The 23,117-nt window shown below is 41.8% G+C and overlaps 2 protein-coding genes across 5 annotated transcripts; one reads left to right on the top strand and one right to left on the bottom strand.

Annotated features, from left to right (window-relative positions):
- Positions 1 to 1,689: 1,689 nt before the first annotated feature.
- prodh2 (proline dehydrogenase 2) lies at positions 1,690 to 6,288 on the top strand. 2 transcript variants are annotated; one of them, XM_083994163.1, is made up of 11 exons: positions 1,690 to 1,779; positions 1,927 to 2,360; positions 2,843 to 3,033; positions 3,149 to 3,275; positions 3,727 to 3,798; positions 3,920 to 4,000; positions 4,099 to 4,242; positions 4,340 to 4,506; positions 5,254 to 5,364; positions 5,629 to 5,717; positions 5,839 to 6,288. In XM_083994163.1, the coding sequence occupies exons 2-11, from the start codon at positions 2,133 to 2,135 to the stop codon at positions 6,003 to 6,005; spliced, it is 1,377 nt and encodes a 458-aa protein (XP_083850289.1). In that variant the 5' UTR covers positions 1,690 to 1,779; positions 1,927 to 2,132; the 3' UTR covers positions 6,006 to 6,288. The 2 variants fall into 2 exon arrangements, with proteins under 2 accessions (XP_083850289.1, XP_083850290.1); XM_083994164.1 differs by having other exon boundaries at positions 1,695 to 1,779; positions 2,003 to 2,360.
- Positions 6,289 to 6,405: 117 nt separating this feature from the next.
- Positions 6,406 to 19,597, bottom strand: eif3c (eukaryotic translation initiation factor 3, subunit C). 3 transcript variants are annotated; one of them, XM_083994146.1, is made up of 23 exons: positions 19,446 to 19,597; positions 17,884 to 18,001; positions 17,733 to 17,798; positions 16,477 to 16,666; positions 16,215 to 16,340; positions 15,971 to 16,022; positions 15,344 to 15,459; positions 15,088 to 15,218; positions 14,726 to 14,876; positions 14,282 to 14,385; positions 13,978 to 14,119; positions 13,699 to 13,824; positions 13,398 to 13,494; positions 13,118 to 13,305; positions 12,217 to 12,441; positions 11,936 to 12,127; positions 11,586 to 11,757; positions 11,339 to 11,498; positions 11,038 to 11,103; positions 10,851 to 10,938; positions 10,588 to 10,753; positions 10,133 to 10,195; positions 6,406 to 6,833 (listed from the first exon to the last, which is right to left on the bottom strand). In XM_083994146.1, the coding sequence occupies exons 2-23, from the start codon at positions 17,979 to 17,981 to the stop codon at positions 6,754 to 6,756; spliced, it is 2,799 nt and encodes a 932-aa protein (XP_083850272.1). In that variant the 5' UTR covers positions 17,982 to 18,001; positions 19,446 to 19,597; the 3' UTR covers positions 6,406 to 6,753. The 3 variants fall into 3 exon arrangements, with proteins under 3 accessions (XP_083850272.1, XP_083850274.1, XP_083850273.1); XM_083994148.1 differs by having other exon boundaries at positions 10,154 to 10,195; XM_083994147.1 differs by having other exon boundaries at positions 19,450 to 19,581.
- Positions 19,598 to 23,117: the final 3,520 nt, after the last annotated feature.

The raw sequence follows: 23,117 nt of genomic DNA, 5'->3' as shown, positions 1-23,117 counted from the left end.
TAGCCTAGAGTACTGTGAGTGTGTGTGTGAGGGACTTCCTATGAACCGAGCTGATAAACTGATAAATGAGATTAATCCAGGTTTGTAAATATCTGTTGAAGATTTTCTTTTCAAATATCCATTCCAGTGTGAAGAATAAAACCATATCTTTTCAAGGCCTTTGTCGTTCAGTGCTTTTTCTGCTGAAAACATTAAATGACCAAAAGTTGAGTTTTTATAAACTCAAGAATTCAACAGTCATCTGTTAAAAGAAATGTTTGATATATGAATCTTGTGATCAGATTGTGAGCTAATTGCTATTGCTACTTAGCCAGAATTAGCATCAACAGCTCTTTAGCTTCTTTGTTACTATTGTCTTTGTGATAAATTCACAAAGCATATTTCTGGTAACAGCTCCTATCAAATTAAAGTAGCATATGGTTGTATCAGCCAATAGCTACAATAAGGGACACATGGCTAGCCTATAGATAACTGGTGAGTTAGCTACCTTGTTTTATTCTTTATGCAAGTAAAGCTATAGGATGTTAAATTAAGTTAAACAATTGCTTCATATCAAATGTAGCGATATGAGACTGGTAGCCTACCTATCAATCTTCTCATCTGTTTCCCAAAAATGTCAAACACCCTCTCACATAAATGCAGGCTAACATCAACCACAAATTTTGAAAAGACACATCTTTTGGTCTACCCCTCTCAAACCCGTCCCCTGACCTTGCTCCTTGAATGATCTTAAACTATTATGAATTATTTTGAAGTTAGTTAACACTTAAGATCATAGGGCAGGTACAACACAGTTTTTTTTTCTTTTTATCAGATTGTTTTAAATGCATCAGACTTACATTAATTCTTGATAAACTTGAGGATCTAAGTGTCCTCAATCCTTCAGTTATGAAACTGAGAAATGGGTCAACGTTTTGTAGTTAGTATTTTCATGCTTGGTTTGTCAGCAATAGTGTCGGCACAGCAAAGATTTAGGTGGTGTTAAAAGACTCTGTCGGTCGGGTCAGAGAAACATGACAAGCAGTTGGCAGTTAATCATTTCCTCTTCTTTGCTGCTTTGACACCCACCCCTCAAACTCTGCTGAGCTCTGTGGAGTCATTTGCTTTGTATGTTAGGTGTTCTCGTTTCTCTCTGGGTCACAGAGGCATTCTTTAAATTATATAGTCCTTAACTTATTGGGGTTTTGTATTTGACAAAAAGCTTGTGGAAAAATGTTATTATAATATATATAATACGTACCTTTTAAAAAAATATTTTAATCTGTAATTGCTCGCTCAAGACAACTGTTTTTAACTCTTGTTTTTAACCTATTTTTCTTTTGTGGTTGCTGTTGTAGCACTTTGAGATTTTTTGGTAGCCTAAATATAAAGTGATGATACAAATAAAATTTATTATTATTATTATTATTAATATCATTCACTGTATTGGAGTACAAGTCAAACCATAAATGCAACAAGGTGAAAGCTGAGGATTGCATTTGAACCATTTATCGAAGGGATACCCATATGAATCTCCGTCTACAATTTACATACCATCAACAAACAAGGCGGAAAAAGCAAAGATCCAACAGTGGTCAAATGTTTTGGGGATTTTGGAGCAGACATGTGCGTTGATGCTAAGGGTCAACTTAATGTTTACTCATTTTTTTCAGGTAGTCACTCATTAACCAGCGAGTAAGGCAAAAGATTCTGAATCTTACTGGCTCACCCCTCAAATTGCACCTGCTCAGCTTTTCATCATTTCGGTCGTCTGAGAAACACTTTTAGGACAGAAAGAGGGTAAGGTGCTTCAGCTGTTTCTCTATTTCTGTTGATTATCATTTTTATATTTGACATTGATCATTTTAAAACTAGTTTTTCTACAATTCAAACTCTGGTGGTCACTATTCAGACTGCAGCTGTGCTTTGCTTCTCCTCTTCCAACAGGTTGTCACTTGAGGGGATCATCCCTGACTGATCTAACCCTCTGGATTATTGTATTTCCATGTTATGCACATATCAGATACAACTACTTCTGAGAAGAGGAGACACTTCAAAAAGAGGAAGATTTATACAAACACTTCAAATCATCTGAACTGCAAGCTGAGTGTGTGACATAAACAAAGAAACACATACACACCTCTCCAGGGACGATGATGTGCTCTGGCTTGCGCCCCTCACTCGCTCAGCTCAGGTCTCTGAGGCTGCTGGGGACTGCAGCCCCCAGGACGGCGGCTGCCAGTCCACCAGACCTCCTCTCAGGGACTCTGGCCTTCAAGGATCCCAGCGCCTTCAGGGTGAAGAGTCTGGGCGAGCTGCTCCGTGCTCTGGGAATCTTCCGCCTCTGCTCTTTTCCTGTGCTGGTGAACCACTGTGGGAAGGTGAGACACAAAGCATGGTCACTATATGGAGGAGAATGAAAGGTGAATTCATTTTGATCAGTGAATGGAAAATAGACTCACTTTTCTTGGTTCATCTGGTTGATGCTTCATTGCAACTGAGTCCTATTTTGATAGCTGTGCATCTGAATTCAGCCAGGACTGTAGGTGAGAAAAACTAGTGCCAAAACCTCTGGGTCTATCTTTTTCCTGTGTGCTATAAAATGGCACTTGTATTGCTTTCTTTTTTGTTGTTCTTTGTTGTTGCTTTCTCCTATTGTTGTTGTTGATTTATCTTCTGAATGTATGTATATTTCTTGGGGAGGTGCTTTTTATAAGCCCATATAGGGTTTTTTAACCTCTCCCGCACTTACTATTCTTGTTTCATTTCTGTTTTTTGTAATTGTCTTTTATTACGGTGCAAATAAATAAATACTAAATACTAAATAAATACTAAAATACTTCCTCTTCTTCATTTTTCTCAGCTCATGTCCATAGCACGCACCCTCCTGGGAAGGAGGGGGTTCTCCTTGCTGCTGCGGCCCACTGTGTACGCTCAGTTTGTGGCCGGAGAGAACGAGAAAGAGATCTCTCAGTCCATGGGGAAGATGAGCTTGTTGGGAATGAGGCCCATGCTGGCGGTGCCTATTGAAGAGGATCTTGGAGAAAGCACCGGGTATTTCACCTTCTCTTCAACTTGACTTTACACACATCCCTAAGCATCTCCAAACTCACACATGTTTAAGCATCAAGTCCATCACGGACTCATGTTGCCGTTTCTCCTCCTCCAGAGAGAAGAGGTACGATGACAACATGGAGACCATGCTGGAATGTGTGCGAATGTCCCACAGCAACGCCTGGAGCAGAGACCCCATGATGCAGCTGAAGATCACAGCCCTGCTCAGCCCAGAGCTGTGTGTAAGGCAACGTCTGCAGCTCTGACACCATTTGTCATGTTTTTAGAGGAAGTTTAATCCTATTGACATGTTTTCTGTGAAAGATTACATCATTTCTGTTGTTTGTTTGTCCATTGTTTAATAGAGAGAGGCTTTGATATTTTAATTTTGTGGAATATAATAGATATTTATTTGTCATTATTATATGTGCGCTTGTTATAATCAAAGCCATTTATGAAATTTCCAGTTTCCTGCGGCCATGTGAGAACCCTGACACACTGTGTGATGGACCTGAGCCAAAAAATAGCTGAATGTAGCCTAGTTCAAATACATGGGGGGGAAAAAACAGATAAACCAACAGAGTGTTCACAGCTGTGAACCTCCCCCAGTGTTTCCCAGCATTTGGCTCCTCTCGTTTTACATTGCAGGCGCTATATGTTGTGTTGTGATAAGTCTGTACTGCTTGTGTCAAGGTGAAACTCACAACCCTCATCGCACAACAACCTTATGACCTGAATCTGGTTGTGAGAGCAATGGATGGAGAGGTACGTCTACACTACAGTCGACCACAATTAGAAACACAAACAAAACAATATGTAGGCTACACATATGTTTATAATTCTGATGTTAAATAATCCTTGGATCTCTAATCTTTTCCACTTTCAGCCAGTCAGCTTCCCTGGTTTAGATGAGAGTAAAGTTGCCCACTTCCATTGTGGTCTGCAGAGACTCAACAAAATAGCAGAGGTACAGATCTTAAGTAAAATTATTAATGAATTAAATTATTCTTTATTCCTAAATTTCATTTTGTTTCACAGCTCCGTCACATGTGTTATTTGTCTTAGGCCAGTGTAAACAAAGTCCGAATCCTGGTTGATGCTGAGTACACCTACATGAATCCTGCCCTCTCTCTCGTGACCATGGCAATGATGAAGAAGTTTAACAAAGATGGCGCCTGGATTTGGAACACATATCAGTGTTACCTGAAGGCAAATATAACAATTCATTTGTTTGATCAAATATAATAATTTCTTTAAACTGCACTGACAGTTAAATGACCCCCTCTCCCTCCTATGTGTCCGTCAGGAGTCCAGGTCCCTGGTGTTGGACGCTCTGAGTCTGTCCAAGAAGGAGGGTTTCTGTCTGGGAGTCAAGCTGGTGCGGGGAGCCTACATGGACAAAGAGAGGAAGCTGGCCCAGACAGAGGGTCGTCTGAGCCCCATCCACCAGAGCTGGGAGGAAACCAATGACAGGTGGAGAGGAGGCAGCGGCCAGTAGTCACAACCAGGCAAATGGATCAGAAACTCTGACTGAGGCCAACTCAGATACACAGCTTCTGAAATACATGAAGGCCTGTAGAGTTCATACTATAGGCCTACTATGTTTCTGACAATCAGTGGTGGACAGTAACGGAATAAATTTACTTGAGTACTGTATTTAATATCCAGATGATTTACTTGAGTATTAGATTTCTTGGTACTTATTACTCTTACTTGAATACATTTCCAAGACAAATATTTTTTACTTTTACTTGAGTTAATTTCTAGGAAGGTTGAAAAGTACTCGTTGCTTTCAGGTCTGCTCTTTTTTTCTTCTTCTAAAATCCTATTGGACACAAGCTGTGTTTGTCAAAGAAGGAAACCCTAACCCCTAAAAGCAGCACTTCAGTGCAGGTGGTTTCAAAGAGTTAATTCTCAGAGACAAGAGTTAAAAGCTCCTTAAATTCATTTAGAAAAAAATATAGTAATTCATTGATGTGAAAAATAAGAAATTTACTCTCTTACTTTTACTTAAAGTAAATTTAAAAGCATGTACTTTTGGATACTTAAGTACCTTTAAAAGCAAGTACTTTTTTGTCGACTGAGCTACTTTTACTTGTAACGGAGTAAATTTTGACCAGTAGTTTTTGTACTCTTACTCAAGTACTGGGGTCGAGTACTCTGTCCGTCTCTGCTGACAATTAACTTGACTAAATTCATCTAATTCTTGTCTTTGTACAGTTATAATGGCTCGATGAATGTGATGCTGGAAGAAATATCCCAGAAACCCGAGCGCCACAGGATCATAGTCGCCACCCACAACGAGGAGTCAGTGAAACGAGCCGCCACATGGTCAGACCACATGAAGTGAAAATCACACACATGGTTAAATATAAAGCCTGCAGTATTTCACGTTTTTCTATCTGTGTGAAAATGAAATATCTATCTCTGTACTACCCTGATCTCACAGGGTATGACTTCAATGTCAACCCCCGTCTCTAGCTTTTGTAGCTTGTGACCCCTCTAATTTATCTTGTGGCCCTGAGCAGGGGTCTCCAGCCTCAGGTTGGACACCACCACCATGTGTAATGCTGCTTGTGTGTACACCATCTTCAGGATGGCAGAGCTGGGGATAGAAAGAGATGGAGGCTCAGTGTGTTTCGGCCAGCTGCTGGGCATGTGTGACCACGTCTCCCTCACACTGGGTGAGCCTCGATCCCTCAGCCTACACTTCACTGATTTAATTCAAACGTTTGAATCATCTTTGCCTTTGGGGAAATGTATTTATCTTCAGTGACTGATATGTTTTCCCTCTCTTCCCTCCAGCTAAGGAGGGTTACGCTGTGTACAAGTCGGTACCGTACGGCTCAGTGGACGACACACTCCCCTACCTAGTGCGTCGGGCTCAGGAGAATCGCACTGTGTTGCAGGGAATCCGCAAAGAGAGGGACCTACTGAGGCTGGAGCTCCGTCGGAGACTCCGCCTGAGCTGAAAGGCCACAAGCACAGAGGCTGAGCATGTTCCCAATGAGGAAACAAGGCAGTCGCATGGAAACACTTGAAACGTTTAAATATGTATGAAGTTAAGCTTCAGCCGTTTTTTGATGGACAAGTTGTATAAGAAATGCATTTCAAATACATGTGATACTTATGTTGTACTATGAAAACTGTCAATATATGTTTTAAAGTAATAAAGTACTTAGATGTGTGGAATATTTGTCATTTAATTTTGCTGGACATGATTCGTTAACCAGGTAATAACTGGAACTTTAGCAACAAGTTCTTTGCAGAAAGGTTGGGGGTGGATAACCTTACGCTTTTATTCTGAAATGAAGTTTTAGTTATTTTAATAGATGCCAATAATAAAAACAAACAAAAACTCAAAACACACTGTTTTATCATTGTTTATTTGTTAATTATAATTCAAAAATACTTGACATGTCTTGTTGTCTGACTGCACTGCCACAAGCTGACCACACTGCACTGCCCTTTGTGTACAATTTTCTAATATCAATAACCTTAAAACCCTTCATGTACTGTAGAAAGAACATCACCCTATGCAGTTGCAGTGAGGCTTGTGCTGTAACGACCTTCAGCTGTTTCAGGATCAGTTTAGCGTCAAATGAGGGAGAACAACACACAGCCAAGTGCCAAGTATAGAAACCCAGGTGGTGGTGGGGGTGGTTGTTATGGAATGAAAACTACTTGAGGTGGCAACGCTGAAATCCACACGTTCCCAGCTCAGTAGTCTCTTTGATTTTGATTTCTGTAGCCACCGCGCTGGTAGCCCCCCTTATTCTGGTTGTAACCGCCTTTCTGATCTGTGGAGAGGAAAAAAAAAACATGGTTATTTTTTTATTTTATTTTTTATTTAACCTTTATTTAACCAGGAATAATCCCATTGAGATTCAGAATCTCTTTTGCAAGGGGGTCCTGGCCAAGAAAGCAGCACAGTACATCCACATCAAGTACACATTTGGACAACATCAACAAAACAACATAAAAACAGCTAAAAAAGTAACAGCAAATCACATCAATACATTATAATCACCAGCTGCGTTCGGTGAGAGAACATGTGCATTCAGTAGTCAAATAGTCCTTGATCCTAGCTTTAAAATCTTCCATACTTGGGAGATAATCCAATTTAAGATGACTCTGTAATTTATACCAGGACGAGGGTGCAAATGCTTTGAAGGCACTTTCCCCAAAGACAGTCCGTGTACGAGGAATAGTATACATTATCAATCTACCGTGCCTGAGACTACAGCTTCTGGTTACACCGAATCCAGCATTTTCAGAGAGGAGAGATTTGCATGCATGTTAGGGCTGGACGATTATGGCAAAAATCATAATCACGATTATTTTGGTCAATATTGAAATCACGATTATTTACACGATTATGGGGGGGGGTAAAGGATTTATAGCTGGACCCTGCTACATTATTACCTTAAATAAACAGTGCCAATGTGTTTTTAAGGTTTTTAAGTTTATAATTTTAAATATTTATTCAAAATGTATTTAAAGGGACAACGAGGAGTTACTATTTGGTTATAAAAAAGTCTCACGTTAATGTGGATGAATCTCCGCTACCCACACTTGTTAATAGGCCCATTTTCGATAAATATATCGTTCTGTCTCTATCGTTATTTTGTTATTATTAGTGGTGGCGGAGATGCTGGTCGAGCGGACCAGCTTTCTTTACTTTCGGTTTCGCAACGAGTCATGAGAATAACGCAGCTGAATCGCCGTTTATGGTCGGAACTACGACGGTATGTGAACCTCTTTGAACCTCTGACTTTAATTCTTGATGAATGAAAACATGAGTCTGTCTTGCGCCGGTCAAAAGAATTTTACGGTGCGCGCGGAGGCTCATAAATGTAGAGTGAAAACGCTTCGCTTTTCCAAAACTCCTCGTTGTCCCTTTAAAACTTTTTTTTTTTTTAAGTTTTATGATCCAGCAGCAGAAACTATAGGAGGATGTTTAGCTTAACTTTTCTACATTTTTACCTTGAATAAACAGATTTGGAGTAATTGTCATGGTTTAACTTATTAACTCATTGAGTGCCAACCACGTAATTTCTCGTTTTTCGTTCCCATGCGTTGAGTGCCAAAAACGAGATTTTACGTTTTTTGCTTTTTTTTTAAATTATGAAAATAGACACTTTAATACACATCATATGTAAATTTGGGGACTCTACGACGAGGAGAACTGAAATAGATGACGATCAAAGTCACATGACAGCTCATGATCTGGAAGTTTTTAACATAACTCGGCTTTTGCAAACGGAGTTCTGCATGCAGATGCAGCGCAGATGCAGCAGCTGCTCTGCTCTCACCCGCGCTGCTGCTCCAGCTGCTCGAGCTGCTCGGAGCAGAACCAGGAAGCTCTCAGCCGACTGTCCCACCCGGTCTTCATCTGGAGCAACACCGTGTCCTCCCCAACGTCCCCCCGCGGTAAAATCTGATGGTCTCTGGGCCAAAGCAGACCGGCATCACCGACCCGAACCACAGAAGGACCGCGACCACCGGCGGGACCGGTCTTCCCGAGCCGCGGTGGCCGACTGACCCTCACGTTCCGCGGGGAGAAGCTGTGACACGGCACGGTGCGTCTGTGTTATTGTTGTTTAGTGGCGCCCCCCCCCGCCCCCGATGGTGGTTTTGTGAATAGAACAACAATTGTTGTGTATATTTATCTTATACGAGCCCTTTGATCCAGAAATGCGAGTGTCAGAAGAGGGATAGACACAAACAGCGCACCTTTCATAAAAGACGCTCTATCTCCTTTTCCAGAAAAAAAGGAGGGATTTTGGTGAAACCCAGCCATGTTTAGCTTGACTTTTCTCAGGAACGGAGGCTCGTAGAAACAAACGGTTTGTGGTCATTTGAAGCATAAAGTTAAACCTTTCAATTGAGCTGAGGTGGCAATAATATAGAATACACTATGGCTCTACATAAAAAGTCAAAAATGGTCTAAATTGCCGGTACACTGGACTAAAACTTTGGAAAGGAGCGCGGCACTCAATGAGTTAAGAGGGAGAATGGAGGCTTTCTGCTTCCGCTTATTGCGTCTCTGGGATGAAATCCAACCTGGGAAGATCAGAGCCTCCGCCCCGCTGTCCCAGCTCTCGTCACAAACGCACCCCATAACTTTTTTTTTTTTTTTGACGCGCCCCATAAGTGATCTCTTGTTTATGACAGATTAAACTACACAAATACACGTCGTAACATCGTATAACGTTATCCGCCGCTCTACAGATTGCTTCCTTGCCGGCTTTGTAAACATATGCACATGTAGCCTACGGGCCGGGGGAGGAGGACGAAGAGGAGGAGGAGGAGGAGGAGGAGGAGGGTTGTTGTTGTGCGGCCGCTTTGAGGAGACGAGCGAGTGTTTTAAATGATTATTTCCCGTTCATTCGTCCTGAGCGGTGGCCGCTGCTCTCTCTTCACTGGCGCTGATTTTTAAACGCCGCCGTCAACACATGAGTGGACTCGTCCACAGCATTAACTGAGAGAGGAGTGCAGTGCAAGCGCGGGGGCAGAAGCGCGCATGTGTGTTTTTCAGAATAAAACACCAATAGACAAAAAAAAAAATCGTTTATCTTCGATTACAGTGTTTTTATGATCGTGAGAAGCCAAAATCGTAATCACGATCAAAATTCGATTAATTGTCCAGCCCTAATGCATGTATAAGATATCACCATAGTCAAGTATTGATACAAAAGTTGCCTGAATCAGTCTTTTTCTCGCATTAAAGGAGAAACAACTTTTGTTTCTATAATAGAAACCAAGTTTAACCCTGAGTTTCTTTGTAAGACACTCAATATGATATTTAAAAGACAGATTTTCATCCAAGTAAAATCCCAAGTACTTGTAGACTGAAACTCTATTAAGAGAACACATGGCAGCATTTTAACAGTCGACAGAAAGCCTTAAAAAGGACCCAATAGTCTTTTACACAGTTTAAAATGGACCTACTGACAATTTCATTAACTGTCTTATTCTTAACCTGACATTATAATCCATCATAACTGAGTTAATAAAATGCAAACAAACATGTTTAACAGCAGTTACGAAATAGTGTCATGGGTGTGTTGTGCAACTTTTGTGTGGCTTAACGTACCTCTGTTGTGGCTTAACGTACCTCTGTTGTAGGACTTGTTCTGTTGGTAGCCACCTTTTTGGTCTGTAAAACAAAGAACAACCGGTTACCATTTGTTCAAAGAAAGTACTATTGAATCAGTAAGAGCAAACAGAGCAGAAAAGATGTACCAAGAATCTTTTAAGGTGTATTAATAAAACCATTGGGTAGGCACTTTGATGTGATTTACACTTATTAAAAAACAGGGTGGGTGTAAAGCATACCCACTTTTCCACCAAATGAGCAGCTACGTATAAAACATTTATTTTAAATGCAGGTAAACCGTAAGAAAAAGCTGACAGATCCCTTTCCACTGCCTATAAACTTTGAATCATGATCCATCCATTACAGACAAAAACCCAATGTCATCTGTTTTTGGACCAGTGGATTACACATACAAATGTAGTACACAGTCAAGTGTGTGTGTCTACTCTGACCTCTGTTGAAGTAGCCTCCATAGACGCCCTGCTTGAGGTCGAAGACGCGCTCGTTGTTCTCCACCAAGCTGCCCAGTTTCTCAGCCAGCTGCAGAGCCATGTTCTGCAGGGAGGTGGGCTCTGTGCGGTGCATCACTACGGTCTGCGTGGGCTGGTCCAGAGACGCCTGTTGGAGAAGGAGACAAAAAGATAATTTACCTTTATACACCAAGATATTCTGTTGCATCAACTCCTGAAGACAAAGTCACAACAGAGACACTCACCATGAGCTCCTCGTTGATGATCATCTTGCTGATGATGCTGTGAACTGTCGGTATCTCCAGCTCAAACATCTCAGAGAGGGTCTGCATGCTGGAGGACAGAGAGACACATATGACATCAATACTCTTTCATTCAATCAAAAAGCTCACGTTGGGATAAAGTTGGGGTTGTGTTGTTAGTTGCACTTACCTGATGGAGTCGTACACGCTGCTGTACGTGAACAGGTAAGTCCTCAGTGACTCCTCTTGGATTTTCCTGTGAAATTCATTTAAATTAAGTTACATAGTGCAGCAGAATGAATACATTTCCATTTAAATAAATAGTACTGAGTTCTTCATTCATTAAGACATTTCCTATAACACACTAAAAAGCATGACAGCTACCAGAAGTGACTCAGATTGTGAAACCATTCTACATAAGACTCAATGAATAGAAATTTGAAGATAAAGACGGGTTAAGGGTTGATGAGGGCTGAAATAAAAATCCTCACCTGACGAGCATCTCTCGTACTCGCTGAGTCTCGGGGAACAGGTCCCAGACTTTGCTGTTCATCTTCTCATTGATGATGAATGAGTGGCAGGTACGCCAGTCTCCCATCTTCATGGCCTTGCTGGCGGCCACCACGTGCTCCCTCATGCTCTCTGGGGGTCCTGCAGGACAGAGACAGCTACAGTTACACTCTGTTTTCTGTGTGCGTTCGACATTAGCGGGTTATTATTCAACAACAAGGTGCTCACCAAGCAGTGGCTGTCTCTCTCCCACCCTGAGCTGGTGGTGGAACTGCTTGCTGATCATCCTGCGGCGGGCGTCGAACTCGTGGGCGGCCATGTAGGGAATCTCCAGCAGCATGGCCGACACCAGGTAAACACACTCCAGCAGCTCCAGGTTGATGTGCATGTGGAACGGCACCTGTTGGGGTCACAGCGATATTTTGATCTCCCTAATATCTCCATCACACATACATTTGCTCTATTGTGATAAAATTTACCCGACAAAATTGACTGGATTGTCAAATTATGAATTAAGAATTCATTTTCTTATTGATAACATGATGAAGACATCTTTTTGCTGTATGTGTAGGACTCACTTGTCTTCTCTTTTCAATTTTCTCCTGCTCAGCGTTCCTCTCCTGCATGTTCCTCATGAGCAGACCCTGACCCAGGAGCTCCTTGGCGCGACCGGAGGACTGGATGTCCAGCAGTGCGTTGTGGGCATCTTTGATCATACCCTGCCTAAAGGCGCAGATGCCGAGTTGGACCATGGTTCTGTTGTACAGGATCTGGGAGAAACAAAAACAGGTGGTAAGTTTCCTAATCTAGGGCTTTATTCTTGCAACTAAAAGAGTCCTCTCTCTCTCTCTCTGCCTACCTGTACGGGCGGGTCGGCGTGCTGGATGTTGTCCTGCAGGTGGCTCATCAGCATCAGGTCTCGGGCCTGGTACCAGCGTGAATGCAGAGCGTGGTGGTAGATGTGGCAGAGGATGGCGCAGGTACGGATACGGTCGGTGCGATCCTTGGAGTAGATGAACTTGCAGAAACGGTCCATGATCACGGCGCTGTCCTCGCCCTCGCTCTCCTCCTGGTCCTGCTCCGACTGACACAGCCGACACAGAGGCATGACTCTACACATCACACTCCCCATAAACTCACACACAAGCTTAGTCCTGTATGGAATTATTTATTCATTCATTCATTCATTCATTCACTTATTGATAGGCCTGTAACGATACACATGTACACGGAGGCTGTTTTTTTTCCTGCGACCAATCGACCAATGAGATTTTGGTCGGCTAAATTGCATTGTATCGTAAAGCGCATTGAGTTTGCCCTGTGCATGCACTTTATAAATAAAATTGAATTGAATAATGTTTTTTTGGTCGACCAGTGCTTGGTCGACTATTTGGGGGCAGCCCTAGTTATAATTGTTAATGTTAGGCTATATATTGTTGTTATAATAAATAATCCAGTTTTTGCTATCAAAATCTCTTTTTTTAACCTTAATAAAATTCGAATTGAATCGAATCGTGTATCGAACCGTGGGTCAGAAATCGAGATACGGATTGAATCGTGACTTTGGTGTATCGTTACAGGCCTACTTATTGACTGACTGACTGACAATCATTCAAATCATAGTATATAAAGAAAACATTAAAAAAATAACACATAAAGAGCATTTTGTGGGCAGTATTGCACAAATTCTCCCATTTATTATATTATACGTTATTATACGCGGTTGAATGACTCCTTTATTTGGGTAATTTTTTTCTCACCTTGGTCTCTCCCTGGATGCCCAGGCTGCGCCGGTGAGCCTTGTAGTCGAACTTGTAATAGGTGTGCATGATCCTGCGAAGGTAGATGCGGCAAACCTCCTCTGTGCTGCCCTTTTTCTCCAAGTAGTCCAGCAGCCGGTCGACGATGCCACAGACTCGTCCCTCGTCCTTCAGGTTGTCCACGTATTCTGGAGAAGAGAAGCAGAAAGCACAACGATGAGCTGCTGGGAAAGAGCTGCTGAGAGTTGTTGTCTTCAAACTGTTTTCTGGCGGAGCTCACCTTGTGAGTGGGGATCGGTGTTCTGCATGATCTTGGTGAACTCTTCATCCATCCTCTCCACCAGTGTTAAGACACATCCACGCACCCTGAATGGCTGCTACACACACAAAGTAAAGAAACAAGTAGAGCCAAATGTTAATTATTTCGGTAATAATATATGATGTAGCATATTCATACACTGGTGATGCCAATACAAAGACATGCTGCAGGGGTTTTGGGATGGTTTTCTCACCAAACACAACAAACTGCAATCTAAAAAATAGTAGGAATGAAAAAACAAAACAGATAAAGGATGAGATACCGTTTCAGAGACGGCCAGATGTTCACTGTCCTCTGCAATGTTCTCGCCGATGAAGATGTTGTTGTGCTCAAAGAGGATATCCAGCAGCTCGTCAATACAATCCAAGCACTTCTTCCACATGTCAGCCTAAAAGGCAGCAAAGTCAAAGTGATTCAGTTTAAAAACAGCAGGATTACATTAATGGTGGTTCAGAATTCGATCATTTATGACATTAAAGATTATAATAGATTCCAGTTTATATAAATAAGCTGTAACGGTAAGAAAAAAACGGTTTCCTACCTTCATGAAAGCGGCCAGGTTAGGGTTGTAGTCATACAGGGAGGCAATGATGTTGAATTTAATCTTGACCGAGATACCATGGCCCAGGTTGTGCTCATTAGAGATGTTTGCCAGAGCATGGAGCAGTTCAATCTGGGCAGCCCTGCAAGAACACAGACAGAGTGAGGACCGAAGCAAAGAAACAACCACGATAAAATATCTAAAACAAGTTTATCTATGAAATGTGATTAACTATGCAATGAGACAGGTAAGTGGACTGAGGAGGAATGGACACGAGGAGCTTTAGTGAAGGAGGCAGCGTTACCTGTCTGTGCCCTTTTTGCCTCTTGCTTGCAGGATCTCATTCAGCTTCTTCACCACCACTGTTGTGTTGATCTCGGTGCCTTTGGCAAACATCTTGGGCTTTTCCTGTTAGAATGAACACACCACATAATATAAACACTACAATGTGGATTCATATTATGGAGTCATTTTTGATCACCTACAACAGTTTAAGATGGTTTATTGTGATCCTTTTTAAAAAAAATCATTAATCAATATTTCTATATTAAAAATGCAGTATGTGGAGTTGACAAGACAAAGCCAGTTATGGATGTGGGCACCATCCATTACTCCTTCTGTTATGAGTGGCAGCAGAATCAAATCCTTGGGGTGACCCCTTTATTACACACCCCGTCATTGTAATAATCAAAAAAAGTCAAACATAACAGCAGTAAATCTAACAAAGCTTTTCTCAGAGCTTCTTTACCTTGACCAGAGGGACGCCTCCCTTCACCTTCTCCCAGCCTCCCTCTACTTCCTCTCCTCCCTCCTCCTCAGCCTCCTCCTCCAGCCGCTCTTTCTTCTTGGGCTTCTTCTTCTTCTGAATCTTCTTTTCAGACTTCTCAGACTCCTGGGTCCTGAGGACACAAAGTGTGGGAGTAAGGTATTTAAAATTTACATTTGGGGCAAGAGAGGAAACTCTGTGAATAGACAATATATTTCATTTCCATTAAGTCAAACTGTTTAGTCCTTAAAACGTCGGAGATGGTGTAAAAATAACTGTCAAAGATGCAGCGCTGCACATTTCATCCATGTAAAATTGAAAGACGTGTGCAGAGGGAGACTCACTTCTTGAGGAAGACCACAGCCAGTGAAGCGCTCTTTCCCTCGCCTTCATCTGAGCTCTCGCTGCCACTGTCCACTGTGTCTGAGCCCCAGTCTTCATCTTCATCGTCATCATCACTAGAAGAGGACTCATCCTGTCAGAGGAAAAACTCATTAGCTCAGATGTCTTCTCACACAGGGGTTCATGAGCACAAGAATGAGTTCTCTCTTGTCATTCAGTGTGTATAGTACAGTTTATTATGGCATCATGTCCTCTTACCCCAGATCCTTTCTTGAGGAACTTGCTGGCATCTGGGGTGACTTCAGGCTTTTTCTTCAAAAAGGCCTTGGCTGACACGCCTTCATCGCCCTCGCCGTCAGAGTCAGAAGAGGAGCCTTGTGGAGCCAAAGTTAGGATTTTCATTAATCAATTTTAGGGAGGCTGCTTGTGCATATTCCGCAAAACCATTATCTTAGCATCACTTTTGATGTTAAAGGCAAGTATAAATCATTTTACTGTTTCATAACCGTTTAGTTCTTGATACTTAAAGCAGAAGTAAGCGGAATGTTTGTGTTAATATAAGTCTTAAATAGTTCTATCTTTATCTCAATCACTTCTATAGAGTGTTTGGTCTGAAACACGGGTCTGTCAGTCACTCTGCTCTGCTGTAAGCCGAGGAGAAAACTGTCCTTGTATCCTACAACCTTTATCCAATGAGGAGAGAGAACGGCATAAAGGGGCGGCCCTCTCTGTGTGTGCAGCCGAGGGATGCGCATGAATGTGGTGACGTAGGGACGAGGGCGGGGACTGCTAACTCCATCGGCTGACAAGAAGTTAGCCAAAACCACCAGATCGCTTACTTCTGCTTTAATATTTATATAAAATATATTTTGACAGTAAACGTACCAGAATCCTCTGGCTCCTTCTCCTCCTCTTCATCTGCAGACTCCTGTGGGTTCTAACAGAAACAAGAGAGGATATTTATAATGTTTTATTATATTTGATAGGTTAGGCCCAACTGTTATATTTGGATGCTGTCCAGTACAACCACAGTCTGGTCTGCTGACTACTTAAGAAGCTAACATGCAGTACAGAACATGTATTTTATGTCTAAAGTATTAAACCATAGAGGAAACATTTCCAAAATTACCTCCTTGTATGCAGCGATTTCTGTTTCATAATCTCTGTTGTACTTGCGGATCTTCTGACGAAGCGTGCTAAGGGCTTTGGCATTGTTCTTGTTCATCTTCTTCTTGCCTTCTTTGTCCTCCCAAAGCTGGAATATAATAATGATACGTATTTCATGTGTAATTCAGAATTGGGACATTAAACATGCAAGTCAAAATTTACCAGGATAATATTCTTGTTTTTTCTGCTTCAACCAAAGCAACAAATGTGTTGAGACAACAAACCTGGTTCAGATAATCCTCCAAGTCGGCCAGAAGACGGATGTAGAAAGAAGGGACACCCTCTTTGTCTACTATGTTTTTGCTTTTGAGGAAGGCTCGACATAACTGTTCAAACTCCTCCAAACATTTGGCCATGTCTCGAATCTTCATCGCATTGCGGATGGTCTTGATGAGGTTGGTCAACTCCTCAAATCTGACATTTAAGAATAAAAACATTCAGAAAAAAAGTTGTCAACATGTACAGTTTTTAACTCTTTCGCGACCACACTAATTCTTCAGCACATCCGCTCAGGACCACATGTTTTTGGCTATTTGTTTACCTTTTATCTCACGTCGAACCGAACTATGTACGTCACCTAGAAACAAACGGTCTTCACTTGGTTGAAGAGTGACTTTACAACGTGCTTCTCGAAAAAACGGCGAGTTTTTCTGCCGTTTCGTTCGTGAGTACGAAGGAGGAGAAGAGAGCTGGGTTTCTCCAGAAACGGAGCTCCCGCTCTAGTTTCAGAGAAAAACGCACTTTTGTGTCAAGTGGCAATCTGCTCATTTTACCGGTACTCTGCAGTGTGGCGTCTCCCAAATCATTTCTACGGCTAAATAAATATATTTGTAGGTAAATCTGGGGGGGGATGGCAGCTTGGAGAGCAGCGGTGCAGCAGTGTGGGTCTCTGGCCGCAGCGCAGCAGCTCCGTGACACTGCTGTGTGACTGGCCGGCGATGAGTGCTCTGGGGCGGGGGCGGCCCGGTCACAGCCCCCGCTGCTCAGCGCCCGCTCCGCTGCACCGTGAAAACAGCTGTGACAACGGGCTTTCAGATCCGAGTCTCCAAACCAGAAACGTTTGTAAACAACACCGGAAAAACTGGCCAGATTTGTCGTCGGTCGCTTTTGTCAAAAGAGGGTTTGGAAAGTCGCCAGATTCAGCGAGAAAGTCGCAACACTGTAGCCGACAGCCGCACAGCGCTGCACGCTGTCCCCAGAGCAGCATTCAAGGAGACCGATTACTCAAACAAAACCAAGATCACACAGTTTATAAAAAACATTATGTTTTGGTTTTAGTTTAAAACAGTTTTACATATCAGAGGACTACCATATTCACACACAGGGTACCTCAGAGTGTCTATTATCTTAATCTGTAAAAAAACGGTTTTGACGAGTTTGCTCGTCAATGGTCGTGAACGTTCGGCAGGCTGTGACGAGTTTACTCGTCAATGGTCGCGAAAGAGTTAAAGGCAAGGTGGCTAAAAGATACAACACCAACCTTTTGTCTTTGGCGCTGCGCACCACTCTTTTAGTGTCCTCCTCATCATCACTAAGAAGCAATGACCTGTGAAAACAATACAGATGTGTGAGATTGCTATAAAAGTACAACTTGAATTCTGATAGTGAAAACCATTGGGAATTGTACTGACTGCTTGAAAGTTGTCCCCGGTGCTTTGGGGGTGATCTCACTTCCAGATGAGGACTCCTCTGACTCACTGTCGGAGCCGGTCGCAAAGAAACGAGACATTTTTGAAGAGAGCTGTCAATCTGTAAAGATAAAATCACATGTTGGAGATGAAAAACATTAACTAAAGATGAAAGAAAACACATGATTAAACCATTATGCTCATGCCATGGTGTCCCTTTGCTAAAACCAGCTCCAGCTTCCAGTTGATTACACTTTATCATTTAAATAACTACTTCTAGTTTGAATGGTGTGAACTGGGAAAAAATTACAAATCTGTTGATTAATGAAGTACAGAGAGCAAAGACTGTATGCAGAGTACTGTATCAACACACTACTCACAAAAAGTTAGGGATATAGACTTTCAGGTGAAATTTATGGAAATGTAAATAGGTCATGCTACTGTGCATCATCAAAGTAGGGCAAGTAAGTAAAAGTAAGAAGTGGTAATGGACGTCCACCTCTCTGCCTCTCTGCTCAACCCACTGATGATACTCTGAGACACTCAACATCCCATCTGAAGCCTCCATATGTCCAGTACTGTTGATCTATTGTTAAATGTCTCCTTAGTCTCATGACAATGTGAACATCATGATGAAGAGGACTGTTTATACACACTGTAATTGAACCAGAGCATTTAGTAGTCGATTCATGGATCAGAAACTTCTTATTGTTGTTATTTTGTGGTTAATCACCTTGTTAGAGAACAGCATGTTATGTTATAAGTATTGAAACATTTAACAGGTGGACATGTGCATTCAAACTTTTAGAGAAGGTCAAATTAAGTTAACCTGTAAAGGTTATATAGTGCATTATAGGTGCAATCTGAAATATCATGTTAAAGCTAAACATGCCTAACTTTTTGTGAGGAGTCTATATGAGATATTTGAAATAAATGTACAAAAGATATATTGTGCCATGTATTTCACCATTATCCTGTGAATAGTAGTGTATAACGGGAGGGGCACAGCGTTTACTGCGATAATATCAGGATAAAGACTGTTTCTCTAGCCAAAGAGAAACTGCTGTTTGCTTGAGATTCGTCACTGTGATCCGCTAGTGCCATAATCAACACATTAAACATTTTATTTCAGCGTAGTTTGACATGTTATCTCTAAATGATGCAGTTCTTTAGACAGAAATACATGTGAATGCAGGTTGAGTTTGTTAGCATCCTGCGCCTAGAGGCTACATGCTCAGCAGCGACAACCTTTAGTTAGCTAACGGTATCTAAGTTAGCTCTGACATATGGATTAGGTACAAACAGACATACAACACCTAGGCCACTTTAAAGATACATCTCCGACTGTGCGTCTTATTTATAGTCCACACGATGAAAAATATCTAATAGTTAACATGCCACCGCTGAATTATATCAAATTATTTAAATGGAAAAACTAACGTGGCGCGGCGTCGTTGCTATGCTAACGCTAGCACCGGGCCTTCCCGCATGCGTAACCGGTGAAACCGCCTCTCTAAAGCGGATAAAACAGCGCGCATTTTTATCAAACGTCGAGGCAGACTCACCTACGTCCTTGTGAAAGTTATCCCGTGGTGTGTCTGTCCGATTTGAATCGTTATAAAATCCAGTTTTGCTGTGCAGCGGCCACAAAATAAAGGCGTGCGACAGCCTTGCCGGGCACTTGCGTCAGGAAAAGGAAGTGTGTTGTAGATCAACAAGGCAAAGGGATGGACCGCAGCAGATCTACACTCAGCATGCAAACAGCCCCGGAGGTCATGCTGCCACCTGAAGGCTAATGGATGCAACACTCATTTTGTTGTTGGGGCCCGTGATAAATAAGCACTTTATTCACAGGATATTAATTAAATACATAGCACAATAAATCTTCTGCACATTCATTTCAAATATCTCACATAAAGACTACTCACAAAAAGTTAGGGATATTCGGCTTTTAGGTTGAAATTTCACAATACACTATAACTTTTACAAATGAACTTAATTTTTAACTTCTCTAAAGTTTGTGCAACTGTTTAATCTTTCAGTATTTATGACATAATATGCTGTTCTCTAACAATGGGATTAACCACAAACATCCACCACCAACCACTAAGGAGCAAGTGTCCACTGAGTGTCAGAGTTTCATCAGCTGGTTGAACAGAGAAATACAGAAACTGGAAGAGTCACAGAAAGGCAGAGAAGTGAACGTCCTCTGGCCACATAACATTATTGAGACATTGACATTTTTTGTTTCAGTATACCCACCACTGTTGTTAGCTTTTGTTTCAATAAATTGTTTCAGATGAAATGCCCTACTTTTATGATAGCATGAACTTTTGGCATTTTCCACAAATTTCACCCAAAAGTCAAATATCCCTAACTTTTTGTGAGTAGTATACAAACAAAATAACTCCAAAAGACCCTGCCAGGCATTCAAGAGTAAGTTGGTCCAAATGTGGTCAGTATTTAGTATTCAGTATTATTATCCACTCAATATTAGATGGTATAAATGAACAGTCCAACATTACACACACACACACACACACACACACACACACACACACACACACACACACACACACACACACACACACACACACACACACACACACACACACACACACACACACACACACACACACACACACACACACACACACACACACACACACACACACACACACACACACACACTATATTCAACATAGCATTGTTTGTCAGGCTTTAATATTTTATTTTGGTAGTGGAAAAAGTAGCTTCAGCCTTACAAGAAGCAAATCTTCATGTTGTTGCAGCATTCATAAACAATTGTGTGATTTATAATTATGTTAATATTAAATAAACTACTACTCTACACTGAAGGGCTTCATAGCATACAGTAAGTCATGTTAACAAACTGACTTCACAGTTTAAAGCAGTGTAACATGTTAGCATTTGAAAGGTATTAAAATCGATTTATTCAAAACAAGAAGATATGTATTATTCAGCAAGTATTCACATTGGGATTTAATCAGGGCAGTGAGTTTTCTCCTCCATGTGTGCTGTACTTCAGCAGCTCTGGAAAAAAGGATATTAAAACCATAATTTAGAACCAAAGACAAAAAATAATAATTTGGGGTAATTGCCAATATAATATAAGTCATACCTGCTTTCAGTCTACTTATTTCTTCTGATTTTATTTTGAGTTGCTCTTCAAGCGTCAGACATTTGGCACACCCTGCAACACATTTGATCCATAGAATTGGTTCATGACAAATATTTTCCATTTTTTGTTCACTCGTCCGTTTTGGATTTGTATGACAACTACCCCTTATTGTGGAGCGATGTCAACTTACCATGGCCTTGGGGTTTAGCTAGAAGACCTCTTTGGCTGTTTGCAGGTTGTTTCAGGGTTCTGGCTCTGCTGGCTGCATCACAAGTTGTTGAGGTTTCAGCAGTGCTGGCTGGCACTGCAGCATCTGAAAGCATGTGCCAAAACAGTTAAGTAAGTCACAAAGAGCCACTGTCTGGCTTTACACAACAGAAAAGTATAATACAATCCCAACTAACCAACTCTTTGACTTTTTGCAGCTGGCAGAAGTCTCTGACCAGCTGTGGGCCGTTTCAGGTTTTTGCCTTTGTTAGCAGCATCACAGAAGGATGTTGGCGCCACAGGGCCACTGGAGTGTGAGGGAACATCTGAAAGAAGGAGGAAAGAAAATTAATTCTGAGTTCAGAAAAGTCTAGCTTTTTTAAAACACCATCACAATAACTGTTTAATTTTGAGTCTTGTTTTTTTTTCTTGCAATTTTTGTGCAGAGACTTAAAAAAAAAAAAAAAACTAAAAGTGGCTGTATGATCACAGTGTTCCTTTGCAGCAGGTGAGCATTTACCCATTCTCTTCCTCTTGGCTGTTGGCAAAGCTTCACCCTTTGTTAAGGGGTGTTTCTTTGCTTGTGAAGCCTTTGTCGCAGGTTTAGTTACTGTTTCATGCAAAAAAAAGAAGAAAAAAAATTCAAATTAGTCACCACACATGTCAATGGCGAATGTGCACTTTACAATCTTAGTCAAATTTATTTACATTAACAAAAATCTCTCATTGTGGCTCATATTGCGAGTGAGTGTGTTTTTTCATTCTTGGAGCTTAGAAATACAACTGCATAGAAACGCGGTGTCACACTTGTGCACGTGTCATTTTCCTGTCTATCAGTTAAGCATACAGTCTGTCTGACCACTAAAAGAGTACCTCCAGGTCCACAGAGTTTGTCAGTGCTTGAGGAAGCCAGTGCGTTGGTTCTTCCTGATGGAGGCCTGAGACCAGCTCCAGGTCTCTGGATGCCTGATGATATCCCACTCACCGGTGGTCTCAGCAAGCCAGAATTGGGCAGCTTGGATCCTAATGTCAACAGAGGAAAGATGGTTTTAAACCCATGCATGTATTTCAGAGAACATTAAACTGTATACTGATGTTCAGTTTATCCAATATTTTCATTAATTTACCCACATTTATTTTGCATGACCAGGCTGATTTTAAAAATCAGTGTTACATACTGCTGCTTACCTGTTGTTGTAGCACGCAAATTGTAGGAGCTCGATGTTCCTGTGGTCTTAAAGAAAAGAATATGGGAGAATCATCATGCATACATTCTGGCCTCAGTCATAAAAAGTGGGTTTAACACAAGAGCAACAGAGTGAATTTGACATTTGATGTCTGTTTCTTTAAACAGAAAGCACTGTTAACATTTAGCAGATTACACAGACATTGAAAATAAATTCAAAGCCTACCCCTTGCGGTGCATCAGGCGCTGCAGTGGTTTCCAAAGCCTCGGCTTGGGCTCTGTGTCTGGTCATCGGCAGGCCTGAGGCTGACGGCTCACACTTTCCCAGAAGCGTGGAGGCTGGCTTGTATCTCAACAGGTGTGACGCAGCTTTTGCAGGAGGCCAAAAGGACTTGGCGGCGGGTTGCGTCAGAAACGTTTTTCGGTCAGTCACTATGTTTGACGGTACCTGACCAATTGGATTGCTGGGTCCACCTCCGTACAGTTTTCTCTGTGCCCCCATGGTTTTGCCCTCGGCACATTCGGTGATGGGTTGGAACATTTTCGAGTTCGGCATTGGCGTGGAAGTAACCAAAGCGTCGACCTTTAAATCCAAGGTGTCGTCTAAGTTGAATACGTTTGCATTGTTGTTCTCCATAGCCACGCTCTGATGGCTCAGAGAGTCAGAAAGACTGTCTTTCACAGGCAGACCTGAACGCGAAC

The sequence above is a fragment of the Trachurus trachurus genome (genome assembly GCF_905171665.1).
Source record: "Trachurus trachurus genome assembly, chromosome: 19".
Taxonomy (NCBI): domain Eukaryota; kingdom Metazoa; phylum Chordata; class Actinopteri; order Carangiformes; family Carangidae; genus Trachurus; species Trachurus trachurus.
The sequence above is the reverse complement of the archived record's forward strand: the minus strand, read 5'-3'. Positions and strand labels throughout refer to the sequence as shown.